This window comes from Phalangium opilio, unplaced genomic scaffold (genome assembly GCF_054372755.1).
Source record: "Phalangium opilio isolate 3A_F unplaced genomic scaffold, DU_Popi_V2 ptg000082l_1, whole genome shotgun sequence".
NCBI classification, from domain to species: domain Eukaryota; kingdom Metazoa; phylum Arthropoda; class Arachnida; order Opiliones; family Phalangiidae; genus Phalangium; species Phalangium opilio.
Genome location: NW_028324189.1, coordinates 689,743 through 712,166, shown reverse-complemented (window position 1 = coordinate 712,166; position 22,424 = coordinate 689,743). Strand labels below are relative to the sequence as shown.

General features: G+C 35.3%; 1 protein-coding gene across 12 annotated transcripts in view; it reads left to right on the top strand.

Moving 5' to 3' along the window:
* Positions 1–13,579, top strand: part of LOC149650696 (protein O-mannosyl-transferase Tmtc3-like) — a 53,636-nt gene extending 40,057 nt beyond the window's left edge. For 11 of the 12 annotated variants that reach the window (XM_089847307.1, XM_089847306.1, XM_089847301.1 and 8 more), the window contains 15 exons: positions 337–494; positions 838–1,108; positions 1,431–1,582; positions 2,006–2,083; positions 4,307–4,444; positions 5,103–5,196; positions 6,096–6,230; positions 7,528–7,610; positions 8,061–8,133; positions 8,204–8,290; positions 8,889–8,962; positions 10,040–10,160; positions 10,419–10,520; positions 10,677–10,760; positions 10,974–13,579. In XM_089847307.1, coding sequence (XP_089703433.1) covers positions 337–494; positions 838–1,108; positions 1,431–1,582; positions 2,006–2,083; positions 4,307–4,444; positions 5,103–5,196; positions 6,096–6,230; positions 7,528–7,610; positions 8,061–8,133; positions 8,204–8,290; positions 8,889–8,962; positions 10,040–10,160; positions 10,419–10,520; positions 10,677–10,760; positions 10,974–11,255 — 1,932 coding nt within the window. In that variant the 3' untranslated portion in view covers positions 11,256–13,579. Of the gene's footprint in view, positions 1–336; positions 495–837; positions 1,109–1,430; positions 1,583–2,005; positions 2,084–4,306; positions 4,445–5,102; positions 5,197–6,095; positions 6,231–7,527; positions 7,611–8,060; positions 8,134–8,203; positions 8,291–8,888; positions 8,963–10,039; positions 10,161–10,418; positions 10,521–10,676; positions 10,761–10,973 lie in introns of those variants that run through there. The other variant, XR_016370938.1, reaches the window with a different exon arrangement.
* Positions 13,580–22,424: the final 8,845 nt, after the last annotated feature.

Below are 22,424 nucleotides of genomic sequence, written 5' to 3'. Positions count from 1 at the left end.
AGTTTTGCCCCAATCTTTCTACGAGTGCAAAAGTTCATCGGGTCTTCGACAACTGGTTGAAAGACATTTTGTATAGACAATTGGGTGTCCGACAATTGGGAGAATTTAAATTGGGGGGGGGGACAAATGGGTGGTAATGAAACCTACAGATCGCCAATTGGGTGAATAGAAATTTTATTTATTTTTTAAAGTGCAAATTGGTTGCAAAAACTATAAAGGTTTAGTGAAAGACAAAGGAGTTACACCAACCACTCTTTTGCACTCGATGGAGCGAACCCTTAAAAAAATTAGCATATTGATGTGTTCTAATCGACTCTTTTTTTAAACTTTAAAAAGAATCGAAGAAAAAAATCATGGATTACCCAAACCGTAGAAGAACAACAGACATACTATTTAGCGACTGTAGCGAGACTAGTTGTATTAGTGACTGGAGTAATTGTTACTCTATGGATTAGAGCTTGGATAATGGGGTTTAAACTACCTGTTTTCAGCAGGTAATTATCGCTAACAATCTTGAATGTCAAATAAGGGTTACCCCCTTTTGAAAATGAACCGGGTACTTACTTAACTTTGGCGTTCAAGACACTTAACCCTTTCGCAATGGACGCCTAATCTATAAGCTACGAATTCAATTACGTTCTTGGATATAATCCGATTAAATATTCAAAATCCGCGCATTTTAAGTGGCGCATTAGAGAATTCTTGAGACATTTGATTTATTAAATTAGTATAATATTTACTTAACGACGAAGCCCCCCCCCTATATTTACGAGTCCATTGTTGTACAATACTCGAAAACTCACTTATTTACTTTACATATTAAAAACTTCGTGACAGATTTGACAACCCTGCTAAAATGAGTCCTTTACCGACTCGACCACTGACTTACAATTTTCTTCTGGCCTTAAACTCTTGGCTACTATTATTTCCATCGTCATTGTGTTGCGATTGGACCATGGGGACTGTACCCTTAATACAGGGTTTTAAAGATCCTCGTAACCTCGCCACCTTGACCTTATACGTTGCCTTAGGCTGCCTCGCGTGGAGAACGCTCTTCCCCGCGCCTCAAAACAAGAAACAAGAAAAACAGTGCCTCATCATTACTATGGTAATTACACAAATAATTAACCACCCTAAGTCGTCTTGGATCATTAAGATAGAGGGAGGGCATTAAAAGGGCAACTTGACCTCATTCTCCCACAGTATTCATAGAGTTAAGCTTGAGTAAATCTTAGATTAGGTTTGAGTTAGACTAAAGTACTGTTAGGGTTACGTTAGATTTGAGATAGACTTTGATTTTGCTTGGGCTAGGTTACATTTAGGTAATTTTGGGAGGTGATCAGGTTGCTGTCTTCTAGCCAACAGGAAATTTGGTCTACCAGGACAGGAACCGCGCGTAACATTAACGCATTTTTTGTCTTAATCTTTAGGGTCTATCGATGATGGTATTACCCTTTATACCAGCGTCCAATCTTTTTTTTAATGTGGGATTTGTGGTAGCAGAAAGGGTGCTCTATTTACCAAGTATGGGATTCTGCGTTATCGTTGCCTATGGATATGTTCAACTTGTGAATTATCAAAGGTTAGTACCCACATAACTTATTTATTGTTAGGCCAATACCAACGCTTATTTCGAATGGAAACCGCGATACTGCCGATGTAAAAATAGGTATACTAAATTACAGACCTATGAAGCTGAGCGTATAATTATAACCTATAATGTTTTAAAATTAGTAAGACAGTTTTAACCATGTTAATTTAGGTAGTACCTTAATAATGAAAACGTTTCAGGAAAACCGAGGCTTGTTTTGAAAGTGTAAACGCCCCCTAATTATTTTCAAATTATAGGCATATAACTCGTGGAATAAATTTTAAAAATGGCGTATCTTTTCGAAAGGAGTACAAATGTAGTTTTGTAATTATAAAAGTCTAAGATTAAGTTGGAATAGGAGAAAGATTAAGTCGTGCAAAACTACAAAAATTGTCCTCATTTATATCTTTTCAGAAAGAATCACCTTCAAGTTCAAATGGTCTTCCTATTATTGTGCCTATCCCTTAAGACTATTCACAGGAACCAGGACTGGTGAGTGCACGCTCATTTTTAAAACCCTAGCTCGCGGTTCCCGCTGTTCTTTTGTCGTATATATATACCTTTGTCCAGGAAGTTTAAAATTAATGACCCGGCCTAGAATCTGTGACAATAATTACTACACAGTCTAACGCCCCCCGTTAAACACGTCGTTTAAAACTCTCCAGGTTCGTTGTGCCCTCTTAATTTTCCTTCAACCAAGAGTTTTCCACTGAAAAAAAGAAAAGAAAGAAAAAATTATAATACCTGGGTATAATTCTAGATAGTCGCGTTGAAACTAACAAGATGTGCCAGACATATCGTACATTTCGGGAAAGTATATGTGTTCATTTCTTTGAAAATGGTTTCTTAACCCTTAGGCGCGATGAGAATGAGTCATCTCTGCGCGTGGTTCAGAGAAAGAATATTTCATCGCATAGTATTAGAAAATTTGCTGAAACTGACCAATAAACGTCTACATAAACGTCTAGACGCATCATTTTAAACCAATCACTCCTCAGTTACCTCTTACCAATATTCTGTTACACACTCCTTGCGTTTATTTGCTCTCGCCATAAGTTCATAAGATATGTTCACCATAAGTTTGTCACTGGTAACTTAGAAACTGGAGCTTGTAATTTTGAAGTGAATGAGGTAGGTCATAGATTCGAGGTAAAGCGATGCCTGGTGAGGCACTATCAAAGGCTTAGTAATGCAGACTAAATACTAAGGTGGACTGCAAAACTAACCCAGTGTAGGACTTCAATTCTATCTTCCGTCGTTCTCGAACTAGCTAGAGCTGTAAGTCTCTAGCATTACCAAGTAGTAGTGTCTTAGTTAAGGAACGCATCTTATTATAAACTTATGGTCTCGCTATATATTAAATCCTTTTGTTAACAAAGAAAATGAAGTACATTATTTTAAAACGACGATATTATTCTCATTCTGAGCCTGCCATCCGTGCCGACTCCCAACAATTTCTGAAAAATAAAAATGCGGTAGCTTAGGTAGATTCGTGGTTCCAATTTCATGTCGTCCCCCCTATTTATATTGCAACCCTACATTTCCTCGGTATAATGACTGGATCATTAGCTTAGTTTATTCGGCGAACCTTTGGGAGAAGAAATTACTAGGAAATGAGATATTTTAGGGGATTGCTTTTTCTTAATGGCATCTCGAATTAATATCTAGAATATTTTTTTTCTTCTCATTTTTCTTCTTATATTTTTTTGGTTCTCAGTTTTATTATAGCTAAAAACGAAACGAAGCGTATTGTTTTAATCTTTTGCATAAATTAAAGAATATGACAAAGTAATTAAATACTCAATTAACTATTATACTTTTTTTTATAGAATTTTAAGTAAACTATTCCGCCTAAATAATGTTCTTATATATGATCGGAAGTTGAAAAATTATTTATACAATATATAACGATGTTATTACCATATATATTTTTTATTACGTATAAATTTTTTATTGCGGTTGCGGAATTGCGTACGTGTGTTTGGTAACCAACTAAAGTTGGTTTTATAATTATATGAACGGTGTTTCGGTCTAAAATTCTGAAGTAGAAAAAGAAAATTAAACAAAATCTGCAATGTCACGCAAAGTCTGTCGCGTCATCTCAATTTCAAAGGACCACTAAATTAGTTTAAGGTTTACAAGAACTAACATTAGATCCCTTGTGGCAATGCTATACCCCGACGCTCCACTTCAAACATCACTCTCTTTTTCTACAATTCCGAAATTTTATTTTGTTTGGTCTATCCCTGGCTGGTTCTATACGTGATTGGAATTATTTATAATCCTCGGATCTTATACAGGGTGTTTCTGATAAGTCTGTCAGAAATTAAGGGGGATGTTCTTTGGAAAATCGATTTTGAGTCGAAAATTTAACTTTTATCTCCATTTTGCTGTCCGGGTTTTCAAGTTAAGACTATCCAAAGTATTTTAAGGATGACCCCTTAAATTTAATTAAGAAACTGATTTAGACAATGATTTCTATTTTAATTAAGGGGTTATCCCTAAAACCTTCAAATCATAACTCGAAAACAGTGTCCCTTGTGGCAAAATGGAGATAGAAGTTACATTTTCGACTCAAAATGGCCCTTAATAAATCCCAGACCTATCAGAAACACCCTGTATACTTCAGGGACAGGAAGGCGGTCGCATTTTCGATTTATTTATTTCGATCGTTTGGAAATTTTTTCTCTTTCTCTCTCTTTCGCTCTCTCTTAGGAAATCGGACCAATCTCTATTCGAATCTGGTATATCCGTAAATAAGAAGAACCCGAAACTGTTGAACAACTACGGGAAATCGTTGGAGGGTTTTGGCAGACACGAAGAAGCCCTACTTTATTACAAACGCAGCATGAGGTAAATAATAAGTAGTTATATTTATATCTTCTCTTTCTTTCACTACCTACTTCTTCAGAAAATAATCTAGATTAAATCTAACCCTTGGGCTGCTGGTTTATAACATAAAAGAGGCAGTTTACTACTGGGATATTACGCCTATTTTGATTTTTTTTATTCAATTTAAACGGTAGAAGAAAGTTGAATTTACTTTCAAAATGTTCAATTGTTTTGCAAAAACCTTTTATTTTATTTATTTTGGTTCTGATACCTAAGCCTACGTCTCGAAACTTTCAGAGAGCTCGTGATAATTACGTTTTTGGAAAGTTATTAATTTTGGGGTCATGTGTGTTCGGATAATTTTAAACTCAAACCTTTAAAAAATTAAATTGATTAAATTGCCTTCTGTCTATATCAAATGAAGCTAGTTATTTAGCAAATACATTTAAATGCCTTGGGAATGTTAAAGATAAAATTGCTAATAAATATTCGCTCCTACATAAAACAGAACTCCAGATATTAAACAAAGTTTAGAACATAGAAAAAATATGTTTTACACCAACCAATAACTTAAGCCTTTTGTAGTAAATGAAATACAATGTATATCAAGAAAATTTAGGGTACTTTGGGAAGTATATTGAATAATTTTATGATCTCGCTATTACGTATGTTTTTTCAGCCTTCAACCAGACGATATTAGAAGTTACCTTTACAGTGGTAGAACGCTGTCGTTCTTAGGGCGCCATAAAGAAGCGGAAGAAATGTTTTTAAAAGTAAGCCTCGATCTTCATCTCTACTTATATATTTTCAATTTCATTGTTTTTTTGGGGGAGAGGAAGTGTTTCGTCGAGGGCGGTTCCTGAATGTATTTTCGTATCAACTAAACCATTAAATATAATGGGCTGGAACCGCGCACCGCACCGGTGAAAGTATTCCCAAAGGTTTTTTAAAATGATCCCTCTCTGACCATCTGGTCTATAATCTACATAACTACGTAACTGATAACAAACTCATTATTTTGCTTATTTATGTGACGTAGCCAGTCAACCTGGCGTCACATTTCCTGTTAGTCAGAAGTATATAATACTTCTCTTCAAGAGAAGTGTACCACAATTGTAGCATGATTCTTCCCAACATCCCTTAACATTTGGAGCAAGGTTACTAAACCGAATCAAATACGCGATAAATAGTTCCCTCATCATTACTCTATTAGGTAGCGCTTAATTATTTGTCAAGACACATGCGCTTGTGGATTTTTGTAACACGTCAAGACAATCAAGGTGTGTGGGTTGATTTCTGAGGATTTAGTACCAAACAGTTATAGAATTAACTCTATCATGGTGCGATGCCCATCTGAAATTTGATGACCGGTAAGGGTGAACCTGGGAAGAAACATGTTGCATAACTATTAAGGGGGTACAGAGTGTCATACTTCTTCTATTATCGCCTTCTGCTATAGTTGAAGGTTTTAGCGTAATATTATGTTTCAAAGTTACTAAAAAAATCTTTAATAAAATTCGATAAATAACATGAAAATTATGATCCAAAGAATGGTTGACCCCATAGCCCTGTTTTTTTTATCCCGCTCTGGGGAATTGATATTGACCGTTGGTCAGTCCAGCCTGCGCGACTAAAATCTGTAACTAAATTTGAACAATCTTTCTTGAAACAGGCAAAAAAATTATTTTCAAACTCTCAAGAGCCGTTACCATTAGACCTGCGTTTGACGACTAGTCACCTTCAAGTATTCTTGAATTTGGCCACCGTCATTGCCCGAAACCAAAGCCGACTCAACGAGGCCGATAAGGTGAGTTATAGTTTCACGTTTAATTACTCTATACACCATCGGCTAGCTTCGATTCCAATAAGCTAAGCTAACCCCGGTTGGTCTCAACACCCGCGCCGGATAACGATATCAAGGTTCGATTAGGTTACCCTTTATCTACACCGCGATACTTGCCTTTAATCGTATACTGATCCGGCCGGTTGATTGCCAATTTGATATTATTGTATAGTTGTACGTGTATACCACCAATATATGATATTAGACATGTGAATATATATAGATAACCGCGTGTAACGTAAAATCACGTGGTGTTGGAATCCTGTTGTATTTGTGAAATGATAAATACGATACTGGAACTAACTATACAGGGTGTTAATTAAATTTAAGGGGTCGTCCGTTAAAAAATGCTCCTTCATTGGGAAATTTTTGGTACAAACCTTAAATGAGTAAAAAAATGTAGAATTCTGGTACAATTTAATTAATTCCGTGATGTTTTTCCATCAAAGTTTTAATTTCAAAAATGGAAGAGCTTAATTGGACATAAAAACTAAAATTACAATGTTGGCTTTTGATTTGGGGTTTTAGTTTATATTTTTTTTTTAATTTTCTATTTCGAGACCTTTGAAGAATTTTAGTCAATTTATTTGAAAGGAATTCTCATCTCTTAATTAACATTGTACTGCTTTTTGGAATAATTTTAATTCGGTTGGTTATTTTTGATATCGGGTAGCGAGAGAAAAAGGGTTTCATATATCACTTAAGCTTGATAGCAACGGACAAAAAAAATCGTTTGAGAAATAAAAACCATAGAGTCCATTAGTAAATTAAAAGGTAGAGTAAAGAAGCAGTGGTGCGTTTAAAAACTATACTAACGCGTACAGTAGCTTTATAACGAATGAGGGGTCGGATATTATTCACTTGCACTACAACTGCACTGGCTTCTAAGTTCAAATACATTCGGTTTAGCGTCAGGGGTGACTGTTTCTACGTCTCCTCCCCTTTAGTTCAAGCAGAAAGGCCCAGAAAATGCCAATTAGATGAATTATATGTATTGCTGTTATAATATAGTTGGAACATCCGAGGGAACATCTTATAGATATTGAGCTAAATTTGTGGTTATAGTGTTCTATCCCTCGTGCGTGAAGCTTTTAGAGAGTATCTTTATAAATTGGTAACCCTCCTCGGAAAAAGTGGCATCAGTGTAGGGGAAAAATGAGATATTATCTTATACGAACCATTACCCTCGCATGCAGGAAGCAAAAGTTTGAAAAATATCTAAAGTCATTTCTTTTCTCTTTCGTTCCGTTCCGTTCTATAGGTCATTGGCGAGGCGCTACAATTGAAATCCGATTATATGGATGCATTTATTAGTAAAGGCCAAGTACTGCAGCAAATGAACAAGTAAATCTCATTTTTATTTTTCATTCTTTTTATAACTATTTCTAGTTCATTTACTTCACACTTTCGGTGTCGAAACTTGAACAAACTTCGATTGGTTTTTTTTGCGTAGTTCATTGAACCATATTTCTATATAGAACTATTAAATCAAAAGGTCAGGTACCATATCGTTATACCTTAAAAATGCCTTTTCAAAATATAAATGGAATTAAATATTAAAATTAAAATAAATTATCTCTTATTATAATATGATAATTAGTACATTTAATTAGTCTTAAAAATAATCAAGGACTACTGCGTTGTCATTGGTTTAGAAAAAGGTTATTCTTTTAAGGTATAATTTTATGTTACCTAGACTTTTCCATTAATGCTAGCTTACATTAGGGTAAATTAAACGTAAACGCGATACAATTACTAGCAATTAAATAATTAAGTCTGTAATTAACTCCGTAGAACAAACGAGGCCAAGGCGATGTACGCCGAAGCTTTACGTACCGAAGAAAGCAACGCGGATTTGTATAACAATGTTAGAAATTTCTATAATTTTATATAAAAGGCTTCTTATTAATCCCAGGATGTATTAACTTCCTTTATAGTACGGTTTGGTGCTCTTAGATACCGGTAAGAATGAAGAAGCTCTGTCCTGTTTTACCAAAGCCCTAGATATCGACCCAAATCACGAAGTACGAACCAATTTCCACCTATTTCATTAATAAAAAGAGAAAATGAAGCTAGCCGCCCTAACTTTTATTTGTTGTTGCAAAACAACGTTGTAAACAATAGAGAGCTAAAGCTTCCCTTAAATATGATCTCAGGAACGTGTTTTCTAAATTATTTGTAATTGGCCTAAAAGTATTTGAAATTGGCCTAAAAGTATTTGAAATTGGCCTAAAAGTATTTGAAATTGGCGAATAGAAATAAACAACGGAATGATATTAAAAAGTAAAGCGCTGATTGGTCAACCAAAGGTATCTAGAGATTTCACGATGCACTTGTATATCAATTTTCTAATATTTCAATTTGCCTTTGGTGTTAATTTGTAAACTTTAATTTCATTCCTATCGCTATATTTAACGGAAGTTAAGTGAAACACTAGATCTCAATATTCGATTATACTTTCAAATCGATCAATAACTTCCTTTCGTTCTAAATGAATTACTTATATAAATATATAAGAATAGTTTAATTAAGCGAGCTCTATTCTCTCTTTAATAACTTATTACCTTAAATTTAAATAATCCATTCGAAACGTTTCCGCTTTACGTTTTCCGCTTGATATAGAACTCTATATTAAACTTGGTTCTCTTCGTTCAAAAATCTCGTTCTCCTTCGGCCAAACAAATTGCGATTAAAAGGTCAGTAAATTTTGCATCCCTTATAACCCCTTCTTAATATACGACGCCGACGCGTTATTCCTGATTTTCGGTAGAATATTAGAAAACCTCTCGTCTTCGTTGAATTTTCCGCTCCAATTTATTAATTTCCTCTCTCTCTCGGGCGCGGAAAAGTAGAGATCTGAAAGATAAATAGGTCATCATTCGGATCAGTTGAACGAAAATATCCATCTCTGGCGCGTGATGGTGGTAGTGGTGGTGGTATTCTTTGCCTCATACACTCCACCCACTCAACCCGGCCACTTCGCCCTATAGCTGCTGTATACCACTTTCAAGTTCTAGTATTGATTATTTGTTAAACTCGGGGCCGACGCGCGGAAGCAGTTTTAAATTCGAATTCGAGTATTTTTTCATCTATCAAAAATACGAGAAACGAATAGCTATCTAGAGCTATCTTGTAAACGTATATTTTTAAGGATAAAAATGCTTGTCTCTTCGTCCCTAGTGTATGGGGGTGATGTATCTTCGCGGAGAACGGCGATAGACGGGTATAACCCCCTGTATACAGGGTGTTTTTATATAAGCCTGCATACGTATAAATTAAGGGAGATGATACTCGTGTTGTGTTCAGGTGACGTCATTTTCGCCTAAACAAGTGTTTAATATGTTTAAATTTAAGATATTTTGTCTACATTGTCATTACTTTTTTGATAGAACTATTTTTAACTTTGGTTTTTGAGTAATTCGAGCGTCAGATCCGATCGAATTGATAAAATTCCCACGAGTATCACGCTGTAATCCCGATAGAATCGAGTTTTCTAAAGATGTAATTTAAATTTGGCGTTGGTAACGTGAACCTTTGAATATATCTTTTAAGAAAAATCTGTTATACCATAGGGACAGTGTGTGAATACTCGGTATATAGGTCGACAAAATATGTACATACGCGAAAAAGAAAATGTTTTCCCCAATCTAATATTATCTTTTGCCAAATATCCCCTGATCATTTCTTCCATTTGCCTTTTTGGTTCTTCATCTTTTTCTTCTTCTGGCTCTCATTTTTGTCACCGGGTGCTGTTTTCGGGGACGGCCGGACAGGTTGGAGGAAGCCGCTTCCAGAGGCAGACAAAATGAAACTCTATATTTCCGACTGGGCATGTCGTCTTTGGAAAACAAAGATAAACCAGCGGCGGAAAAATGGTTTAGAAAAGCGATAGAGGTATATTCTTCCTTTTCCTCTTTCTTATTACTTTTTCTTGGAAGCGATATTTCAAGAAGAAGGAACTCTCGTTTAACGTTACCACTCCCGCTCCCCTATTCCACTCTCTCTCTCTCTCTTTCTCTGTGCTCGAGCCAAATGAACCCTAAGCTAAGATTATTATTAACTCCGAGCCGGACGACAGCGCACTTTGTTATTACACTCGTGTATCTTCGATTTTTCATAATATTTTTATTCTCTTTTTTGATATATTTATAGATTCAACCCAAATTTCGAAGCGCTTTGTATAATCTAGCCTTGCTGCTCTCCGAGCAAGATAGAAACGCCGAAGCGTTGCTTATTGTTAAACATCTATTAAATGTAAGCGAAAATACCCATTTTATCATTATTTAATTAGAGTTAGTTATAAATATAATATAATTATTATTTTACAATACTTACTTAACTAAATGATTTTATAAATATTAATTTAAACTCCCTAGTATTTATTTTTAATCGAGATTAAATATTAAACAGTATCATCCGGATCATAATAAAGGCCTGCTATTATTGGGTGATCTCTATTTTACTTTCGTTAAAAACTTGGAAAAGGCCCAAAGGGTATGTACTACCCATTTCTAATTGATACAACTTACAGCAGGAGTCTATGTTATTTGGTAGACAAAGTGCACTACCTAGTAGCCTCGCATCCTGGTGTAAGCGGTATCAATCCTCCTAGTCTGAAAACCATGTATTTTTTAACGATTTTCACAAACGGATTTTGGTTCAAAATTGACCTTCGTCTCTATGTTTTCTGAACTTGAAACATTTCAGTGCTACGAAAAACTACTAGTCCTGGATCCGTACAACGTCCACGCTCGACATAACTTGTGCGTCGTAATACTGGAGAAAGGTAACTTGGATGACGCGGAACAGTGTTTCACCAAAGCCTCCGATTACCATCCCGATGTCGAGTACATCCGCCATCATTTAGACGTGGTTCGTTCGCTGGTTAACAAACGCGCCATCAACAATGATACGGTGCAAAGCAAGTCCAGAAAGGCCAACCGACGAAGATTATTAGACGATGACTTTCAACTGTCACAAACCTTTTAACGGAATGACTATCTAACTCTTAAGTGTACTTCCAACCAAAAACAATGTGTTAAAACAAAAGAAAATCTTCGTTCCTCTGGATACAAGGGGAATACTTAAAGGCAGTGTATGGAATACTTCAGACAACCCAATATACAGTGAAACCACATAACCTGACAACAGTGAAACATTCTTAGTTTGTGCAAGATTTGAAAAGCGCTGACTTTAAACAGTAGGTACCGCTGACTTGTGTTATTTTGAATATACTTGAAACTGTACCATTTTATTTCGTAACATTGGGTACAGTTAGCTTCGCGTGAAGTTATGTTTATGTTGGGTAGGAGCAAGAGGGTCCCGTTGAAAAACCAGGCAACATACCCCTTTATTCTGCGTAGAGTTTGCAAGTTCTCTCCCCACTTGAGACTTGCTGCTAGGTTAAGGGTCATAGTTAGTATAGGGCGCTGTTGGTTAGCTGTGACATAGCAGCTAGCCACCACCCCTCTATGCATGGTAAAAGGGACGCACCTGTATACAAGCCACAGAACATCCCTTTGTAGAAAAAGCTTTGATTATTATTAAACCATGGAGTATCAAAAAAGACCAGACTATGGGAGAGGAAGTTAACAGAACAACACGTGTACTCTTCAACTTTTTTAGTTTCAAAAACAAACAGTAGACGATTAGGTTTTTCAATGCACAGTTATGGTTTGTTAACCCTTTGGTTAGTAACAAAAATCAAATGGTAAGAGCTTTATTAAGCGCATGCAGTAGGTGAGGGTTCAAGAGGTGTACTACGTGAATGGATTTCCCCTAATCACCTCTGGGTTTTGAACTGTCTACACCAAAGGTAGTTAGTTCACTTTCCAAGAGACGAGTCTGATAATATTTTGGGAATCTCCATGGTTAAACCATCGTACCGTATATAATTTCACGAGCTTGAATTCTAGATAAGCTGTAAGGATCGCGGTGCCTGAGATACGGACGGTATTAAGCCTTGTGTATCCATTTTTCCTCCGCGGACGATTCTATATACGTAACATCGAGAAAAATCGATAGAGCTTAAAGGCGGTAACACTTTGGGTGACGTATTTTCGTTTCCTACTCTGTCTTAAGTTATTCCGCTTATCTATTACCCTTTACCGCATCTTAAGAGACAAAAAAATAAAGGACATATATGGATGGCTAAGAGAATGGACTAAAATTAGTAAAAACTTAATCGTTTCTGTATTTTTTTGCAAAATAGTCTTCTCTAACCACATAAATTTATATTTTTAAAAAAATATTTTATCACTGAAAAAAAAGAAACTAATTATTAGGTAAAACACTAATCTAGTCCGGTAACAATTACAAAAATTAATATATAAAAGTGTCGAAAATATTAAAAAAAATGGATGCCAAATGATCGTTAATATATATGTATAGTGCGGTGAAATACGATAATTTACATAATCAAAATATTTAAATTAGTTGTAATAAGTTATAATTAATTTTTTTGTTATTAATATTAAATTCAGGATCGTTTATTATATTACTTATATCCATGATCTGGTGCACGTAATTAACGTTAATTTCTCTATAATTAAGTGCGCTTCAATTTGACTATATGTTAAAATTAAAATTGTCAGAAGTCGATAATGTTTATCATTGTGGGAAGTATTCAGTGTTTTTCTGATCACCCCCAAGTTATTGGTTAGAACTCGAAACTATGACGACCTATCACAAATAAAAAAATTCACACTTCCCCTTCAAGACTATTCATTATCAACTTCTGATAATATATATAATATTATATCAATATATAACACGTTTTAATTTAAAGTTTACGTTACTTGAATGTGTAAAAATATTTAATCATATATATCTATATATTATAAATTATGAAAATGGGGGAAAACAAATATGTGCGCAATGATCGAACATTCCAGTTAAAATTTAAATTATATATATATCGAAATTGAGGCCTACGAAATGAAATCAGAATGTATATAAACAAATTATGTTAAATTCTTTATTATACAAAGGTTAATTTCATTTTAGGGAATTTTTTTCAGGGCCTAAAAATTCGGGGATATAAAAACATGATGACGACATAACCGTGCGCATTAATATAAGTGTAACGCCGCACGATCATATTTTATACAAAATTAAAATTTTAAGTTTAATTTTTATTAATTTATTTATTAATTTGTAAAAATATTATTTAAAAAAATACTTAATTATATGAACAAATTATATATATATATAGGTGAAAAAAAGTAAATTGACGATGAATGCTTATAAAAATATGGTGAATATATACCCATAATTACTATTTCTAAACACAAATAAATATATCATGTGTTTTATTTGGTACTATTTCTTACTATAACAACAGGCACACGGATAAGACCATTTCATTACCTCTCGCTGAATATACGATAGGCTTTTTCCAGGGAGTATTTTTAATTTTTTATTGTAGTGAAAAGAATTATTCCATAAAATCGCGCTAATTGCCTCTAAGTCTCCTGTAATATTACTCCATGGTGGCAGATTTCAGCCGCGAGCTGATCGGAAAACGGAATTAATTTTTTAGGGTTTTTTTAGTCGGGAAGTCACGTGATATTACCCCTGAAACTACTGTTTCAGTCTGGCGAAAATTTTTGACGGGCGAAGATGACTCATTATTTAACGCGCGCCGCGTTCATTAAGACAAAAGACGAGAAAACGTGAAGGAATTTTTATCGTTTTGTCTGGAATATGATGGGGTACTTACTACAAGCCTTCAACGTTGGACACAGTGGAACGGTAATTGTAAGTACCTCTTGATTAAGTGTATAACGTGTTATATTTAGTCTGTTCACAACCCACGAGTCATATCTACAAGGGCCTACCGGATATTATATACAGGTGACCTCTAACATTATTTAGTGTTTTATGTCTACGTACACAGGAAACCCATCCCTTAAAATGAAACCCATCCCTTAAAACACCACGTGCAACGCTTAGTAGCTTAGCTAGTAATGAGGTTTATTAAAAAAAAACCCACATCTTTATTTTTATATAAATACATCCAAAAATATTTGTTATACTGGAAAGACCTCCACGTCATTTGCCCTGCTAGTAAGACAACCAAAAAAAAAGGGGGGGGGGGTATTTTCTGGTGACCCTGGGGAACTTCCTAACAACCAGCGGACTCGTAAAATGAAAACCGAGGTTTTTTCTTTTGGTAGGTTTTTGGCAATCATATTTTTTCTCTCGACACTCATCATTTCTTGATTTTGCTCCATTCAATGTTTTTATAAGACCCTAGGGTATCGTCGTCTCTTTTCAATTTCGACTTACTACACCCACTATTACCAAAATACACCGTTTTATAAGTACCGATTTAAATACTTACCTAGACCATAAGTTCATGAGATATGCTCCATAAGTATGTCACTGGTTACTGAGAGCTTGTCATGAAGTGACGCGGGTGAAACGTCATAGATAAAGGACCAGTAACCCCCCTAATTGAATTTAAAAAATGGTTCAAGCAGACGATCCCCCCTTTTATAAAGAGTCTAGTCGTGTTCTAGTTTCTTCTTTCTCCTTTATTGTCTCTTTGATGTTTTATTCCCTTCATTACACAGAAACTAAAGTTTAAAACGATGCTGCTATTACTCAAAGGCTTACAAAATTATCCTTTTAAGTAAATCGTGCTGAATTCTCACTAATCTTGGGTTGCGCTGCCCATTGGGACGCCAAATATATACCCTCTTTGCAATTCTGCAAAGTGAAAACTTTTCCCCTTGCCCACATTGCATTTGTTTTCTTTACTCATTAGCTTTAGCAAGAAGTGACAAACAACTAAACTGAAAACAAATTAGTGCTGATTTTACGAGAAATCACTTTATCAAGTGTCGAGAGTCGAAATAACTTTCTATTTTAATTGCTATTGCAATTGCACAAAACATTTTACGTTGCTTAACTTCAATTAATTATAGAGGCACTGCTACGTCACGTGACTCGTCTCAAGCATTTAACACTCACTCGAGTCTGAGGTTACAATTACTTTCGGCAATTCGTGCCAGCCATTAATGGAAACTAAACACGCTTGAGACTGAGTTATTTGTAGTCCATTGATCATAGGTTAACCGTATCAAAGAATGTCATGTCCCTGAAGGCGAAGTTAATTTGGGTCCCAGTCCCTGTCCCACAGTCCTTAGAGATCAAAGAGCCGCGCGGTATAACTATAGTTGACCATCAAAGAAACAAAGTCTTATATATTGGGTCGATAAGATACTTTCCTGTCTTTGTTATAAACTTCTTGCCGTCCAAATAAGCAATAAGTCTTTTTGGTACAGGCGTGTAGCGGCGCGGAGGGTTCTCGGAGATGGTATAGAATCCTGGTAGCGGTAGCTCGGCTGATTGATGAGTGCCAATTTAGGTAACAAGGAAGGATTACAGTCTATTTTTGTAGAGTGAAACTTCCATTTTCCCCAACCAACTTGCCCATAACAATGCCCTTTGATTGGAGGAATCTCTTCCAGGATGCTTCGTAAGCTCTTATATCTAGGTTCATGCAGCTCATATTCAATATATTGCGCGGGAAAGGCCAACGTTGCGCGGAGGAATGTAAACTGTTTAAAAGTAGATCATATTAGGTTATATTAGTAAAAAACAAACTTCAATATATTTTGAATGTTCTCTTAATTTTGACATAAAAAAGACATGTTTTCGTCTGGAATTTTGGGTCCTCGTCTATATTTACCTAAGTCTTTTATTAAAGGATTTTGTAAGACTTGCCTTGATTTTAAAAGCAAAATCTAGGTACCTAAGAGAATTGTTTTTATAATATAGAGTAGATATTAGTTGAGTAAACTTGCTTTTCTATAGAAAGGCGAAATAAGGAAGTTAGGTTATTTTCTTTTGTAATTTTGCTAAATTTTTCCACTTAATTAAATTGTTGGAAAATATTTATTTTATACCCTCGAGGAAATTAAATATTATGAGAAGGAATTTTGGTCTTCAACAAGAACATGCCCTGAAATTAAAATTAAATTTTGCATAGATATACAGGGTGTTTCTGATAAGTCTGCCATAAATTAAGGAAGATGTTCTTTGGGCGATGTGGCATTTTTCATCCAAAGAACATTCCACTTAATTTAAGCCAGAAACACCCTGTATACATGTATACTTTTCCCATCAAAAATTCACATTACAAGTACATACGGCATTACCTTTCCAATTTGCTTCATATACCGAAATTGAAACCATTGTACTTTAGGGTAAGGCAATCACCACCGAGACTATTTTTCCTGGAAGCGAATTCGATCGGACACTTAAATAAATTCTCAGTAGAATTAAACAATTTATGGAGCTGCGAAAACCGTAGCGTGTCCTGCCCCTTTTGTACGGGGAGAAAGTTGGAAAGGGGTTAGGATTACGGGGGTTCTTCCTTTTTTTCAGGGGCGCTCCACCGATTTGACCTCAAAAGCAAATTCCTCCTCGTTCTTCGGTCTAAGAAAATGGTCTTTTGAATGAATTGCATTGGGTGGAATTTCGATTAGCAGTTATTTCGAATAAGCTAGGGAGAAAGGCAATGTAAAAACCCACCCCCCGTCTAAGCCAAACCTAGAGAAGAAAATTGAAAATAAATCTCTTTAAAATGAGTATATGGGATACCCAAAATCGATTGGAACACGCCGCCAAAGACCTTTACTTCCACTTCCTCTTTCGACACAACCCTCCCACACCAAATATTATAAAATAACCATTTCGTTCTTTTTCTACCGATTACTTTTAAGGTTTTAAAAACTACCTTTATAAACTATCATGCCTTAAAAAGAAAGGTTTAACCCCGTATGACCTGCCTGTCGATGCTTACGTAACTATATTAAAGTTTCTGGGAAGTAAATAACCGATCGGATATAAATCCATATCGTTTCCGGAAGTAAATATAACCAAATTTTTAACCTGTTATTGATTAATATTGAACCATGGAATGTTTTGTTTACTGACCGTGTTTGTCACAAATCTTATATATATCCTAGAGATCCATCACAATATTCACTTATGTCCACTCCATACTGAATCATCCTTACACTTTGGTGACATATCCATTCTTGTTTGAGTACAAATAGACCGCGGTAGAGTAACGTTCATACAATATTTCATTAACATTCTGTCAACAACGTGCACAAAGTTTTAGCGCGAACGTCGATGACAAAGAAACAAATTTCAACTTAGTTTCCATAGAAAGTTTCGCTTGTAAACATAATATAAGTCGAAAACACCGGAATGCCTTAAGGAAATATTGAGTTTAATAATAAATATTCAGAATATATTGAGTGTCAACCTCGACGAAACAATCGCCCACTATAAGATTGAATTTACGGTGAAAGTTTCGAGAAAACTTTTACAACGATATATATATTGGTTGTGTTATAGGATGAGAATAGACTCGAGATGGGAGGAAGTATTTGGTTCGACATGTACGAGATTGATCGCTATACTAAGGAAGATTGCGTTTCAACGCCTATAGCTCTCTCACTCTCTCTTAAATTCTTTACATTCTATACAAATAGTTTAAGCAGAGCCTTAAATTTCTTTATTCCATGGTAACCGTACTGCCGAAAATTCTTAGTGGGCGTCTCTATAAGGAATACTTTGAAATCTATCGCGAACTTATCTTTCGTCTCCAATATTAGAGCACAGTATAGTATTTGTTTAATTTTGTTCCGAACCTACAAATACAGCATCATCTGGATAGATGGTCGCCTACTTTAAAGGGTTACTTAAACACCTTAACGTCCATTGTTTTTATTTATTTTAGTTTAAAACTAAAATTATCAAATTGAAAATAGGTTCAAAAATTGTGCGAGTTCAGAAATGAAAATGGGCTCCGTATAAATTTTTAATATATTCTTAATTTATACATCATTTCAAAACATTCTTAAAATGATTAAACTTAATTATTCAGCAATCGCGTAATTTAACTCTGGAAGAAAAGATGCTAATCTTTAAGATCTTCCAACTATGGATGCATTCCAAAGTTCTCTCCATTCAATCGATTTTGAAATGGTATACACACATTCTCTCTTCCTCTCCCTCTAAAATCCTCAATTTGATATTTAAACGAAGTCATCCCGAGGAAAATTATCTTTTTGAGTCTTTGGCGTTTTCGCTTTTGCAATTCTTTACTTCCCGCGTTTTGTAAAAATGAAAATTCCTAGTAAATATCGCGGGAAAGTAAACTTCAAAGATGGCCCAAAAATGTGATACGAAAGGGAGAGAGAAGCTGAGGAGTTAAGAGAGAGAGAGAGGAGGAAGAATGAGAGAGCTAGAGGCGAAATGAGAGAGAGAAAGAGGGAGATACGAGATTATCCGGGAGAAAATCTAGGGCGCCGGGTGTGGTAGGGTCATTGTCTCTCTCTCTCTCCTCGTTGCAAAAATCCATAATGTTAGCTTTCCTCCACCCCAATTTTATTATTTTCTTCCGTTCCACCTCGGCAATTTTGACAAGATTTTTAGAGAAGGGAATTGCGCTTCAAGTACACATGCCTAGCTGCCTCAAAACATTAATTGGCTATCTTAAAAAGGGAAATATGGGAACGTAAAGTTGAGCACGTGTTCCCCCAGTGTTGCCAGGTTGTTGGTAAGTCAAAAGATTGCGGCTAGAGAAAGGCTAGCAGTTCAGTTTGACCCAGTACTTGACCGCAATTTGACTCGCAGAAAGCCTGACAACACTACACTGTAGTTTGAGCTGAGAGAGTGGGGAGTAATTTTCTGTAGCCTATTTGGTTTCGAAATTTTACATGAATAGCCAATCAAGGTAGATAAAATATGTTTTATGACCGCTTTCATGCCTTCAAGACTGCAACGTGCCAATTTAGATAACTTATTCAAGCGGTTTTATTGAAATTTCGTTACATATAGCTTCGAGTTGTGTGCTTTGAAACTTGTACTTTAGGCATTTTTGCAACATAAATTAAGGATAAGCATATATTTTTAAATTAACGTACGGAGCATAATAAACTTCAAGTATTGCGTGTTAACTTTAAAATAAAACGGATCGTGCAAAGCTAACATCTCCCTAGAATTCGGCAAACGCTTTTTTATTCCCAGTAAAAAAATATACAAATACACTTTTTTCGCCTCTATCCGATGTCATTATGTCTGTCTTTTGTTTCCCCTTAATATAACTCTTTGTTTAAAATGACCGAGGTTGTTTACGTAATCGTGTTTCTATTCCGCTTTTTCAAATTAGTATCCCTTCCCAATTTTTGGAAGCAAATAATTACAAATTTTTTGTTTCTTTGTAAACCCAAAAGCATCTCCGAAAAACATTTAAAAATTTTGGATACGTTAGAAAAGGAAATGTATTTGTTGAATCGCTGATAACACATTAGGATTTTAGTATTTTCCAAGATAAGAAAAATTGTAAACCCATCCTTTGTAGAGGACTTATCAGAAACACCCTGTATGTATATTAAAATTATAAGTATTTTCTAATTTTTTGGAAGCGAATAATATACATATAACTTTTACCCGAAGGTTATTTGAGTGAAAGTTAAAATTTAGGGAAACTTTTTGGAATAATTTAGGCCTTAGGACTTTCTAAACGTACACTAAAGAAAATCTGTTTACGTTTAATATAAATTTACTCAAAAATTTGCGGTAGGCAATTTTGAAGCAATTTTATGGGCAATAAAAAATATGTTATAAAATATCTCCGTTTTGCCCGAGGGATTTCAAACCGTTTCTGCCTATAGGTAAATTTTCCGGCTTGGATTTCAAGCCTCTGTGGATTTCAAATTCTTACTTTATTTGAAAAAGAAATTTTCAAATGCAGTTAGCTAGCTAACGTTACTCAACTTATGGAACATATCTTGTGAACTTATGCCAAGTCATATCCTGAATAAAAATCATGTATTAAACTGAAAAAATATAATATATACTGGATATAATATTACAGAATTACAGTACGTAACACCTGCAAAAATAGAAATAAGAAACCCAATTGGAATATTTTGAATTTTCGACGCGTAAAAGTATATCTGACGCAATTTAGTAATTCAAACTTCTTTATGCCCCCCCCCCTCATATACCTCTAGCTGTTTTAGTAATGCTATGCAAATGACACTCGCTACACCCGGGCCTATCTCGATTGAATTTGCTCAGTTCCTCTTTTTGGACTCCTTTCCCCATGCATCGACATTACAAGTTTAAGATAACTTTGTGTATTCGCTCTGATAAACAGCGAAACTAGCCGAGAATTTTTCAGAAGGGTAGAACTTAGTATAGGGTTAGTACAGACTGGAAAAATTTACATTTTAATTAAAGTTAAAAAAGATCGCGTCACATTCTGTAGGAGAAGCTTTTATTTTTTAGAGGAAGGGCGCGAAGAAATTTCAGTATCCATAATATTGAAATTACTTTCTATCAGTATTAACAGGAGAAACATACAGCTAATATTATCTAGCCTTTTTCTCAATGTATCCTTATATCTTTCCATCTCTAATTTGGTTATAAATTTATAATTAACTAAAATTAATTCAAAAACACAAACTACTAGCAAATTTTAGACCATAATATCATGGCCTTTGATTTAAAATTAACATGCGAAAGTGGTGGTCCTCTCCTTTAAGTAAATTCGAACCATAAAAACCCATAACCTATATATGAAAGAAAAGGGTTATTAATTTAAATATTAAATGATATGACTTGTTGTGGATCGTTCGAAAAGGTTCAACACTTCACGTCATTTTTTTATTAATATTTAGCCAAGCATTATTTAGTTCTTTATCGGTTTTTCTTCTTGTTGTTGTTGTTCTTTAAAATTAGATTCTACGGTTAACCAAATTTCGTTGGTTCATAGTCTTTGAAAACCCGTACATCTTCGGTAATTAAAAGAAGAAGAGATATTGGTATTAAACCCAGGGTGTGTGTAAAGCCTCGCTTGCAAAGTCGTTGTCTTTAAAGCCATTATGTTCCCTTCACCCTTTTCGTTTTATCTGGAATCCATGGCTTCCATTTTTTTTTTTCAAGCTTTACTTTTTCTTTTCGGTAAAAGTTCCACCTCAGTGGCTTTAAAAAGAACTTATCAGGTAGCTGCCATTTAGCGTGGTGGCCCACTCCACCTAAGAACAGTAACTTATTCTTCCCTTTTCCACGGAGTAAAATCTACATATCTTTTGCCACCTTCTCGGGCGTTTCCTACCTAAAACATTAATACACTATACCTTCAATATTCTAGGTTTAAAGCAATTAAGCCTCGGATGTAGTTTAGTTTAAAAAAATGCCACTAGATGCTCCCATAATCAAGGGGTGGAGTTGACGGGCCGTCTAAGCTTAGCAAAGACTAGTTTAAATACATGTGTAGAAGATCAGCTAGAGGCGCCCTCCTTTTCTCCGACTTTTGTGACATCAGTTTACAAATTTCGCCAATAGGGAGCTAAGAGATAGTCTGACGTCACGCAGCCCCCTCTGGTTGGCATTTTTGTGCGTAGAATACTGTTTCCAACCGCTAGGGGGATGAAACTCCAGTATGAGATAGAGAGGTGTGCCGATTCAGGGTCAGAACTGTTAGCTCCCTATCCGCCATCTCTATTATTAAAGCGGGCCTAATCTCAATTACGCTAGAATCTGCTGATAAACAGCACCATCTAGGTTCAAAATTACTAGCATTCCTATACAACAATGTCCTTCCTGCACGGGCCTTGATAGATAAAGGAGATTACGGTTAACTCCTTGCTAAAGGGACCCGTTTTGAGCTTCTCTTCAGCGTAGTCCTCCTCGAAATCTACCTATCCTCTAAGGGCGAGAGTAAAAACCGCACACTGAGTTTTCTTTTGGGCTTTGCGAACCCCCGCGTAATCATTATGGTTAGCCTTAGAACCCCTTCCCTCCCCCCATCTCGTTTTTTTGGGGGTTGGGGGAAAGAAACCCTGGCTTCTGATAACGACTCGTGTCCATAATATTTTCTATGAGAAAGACCTAGGCTCGAGATATCCCTATTTTTAAAACTCGAAAAAGAGGATTTCAAAGTGGAGTTGTTATACTTATTGGCTTACTTTTTACTTTTTTTTTTTTGAAGTTTAAAATTTTTTATAACCATCCCAATTATTAGGGGAAAAATATTCAATGTATATAATAGCATTATAGGGGATAGATAAGCATACCGCTAAAGTACAAACGCGTATGAAATATTTTTATCGAAGGAAAGGTCTA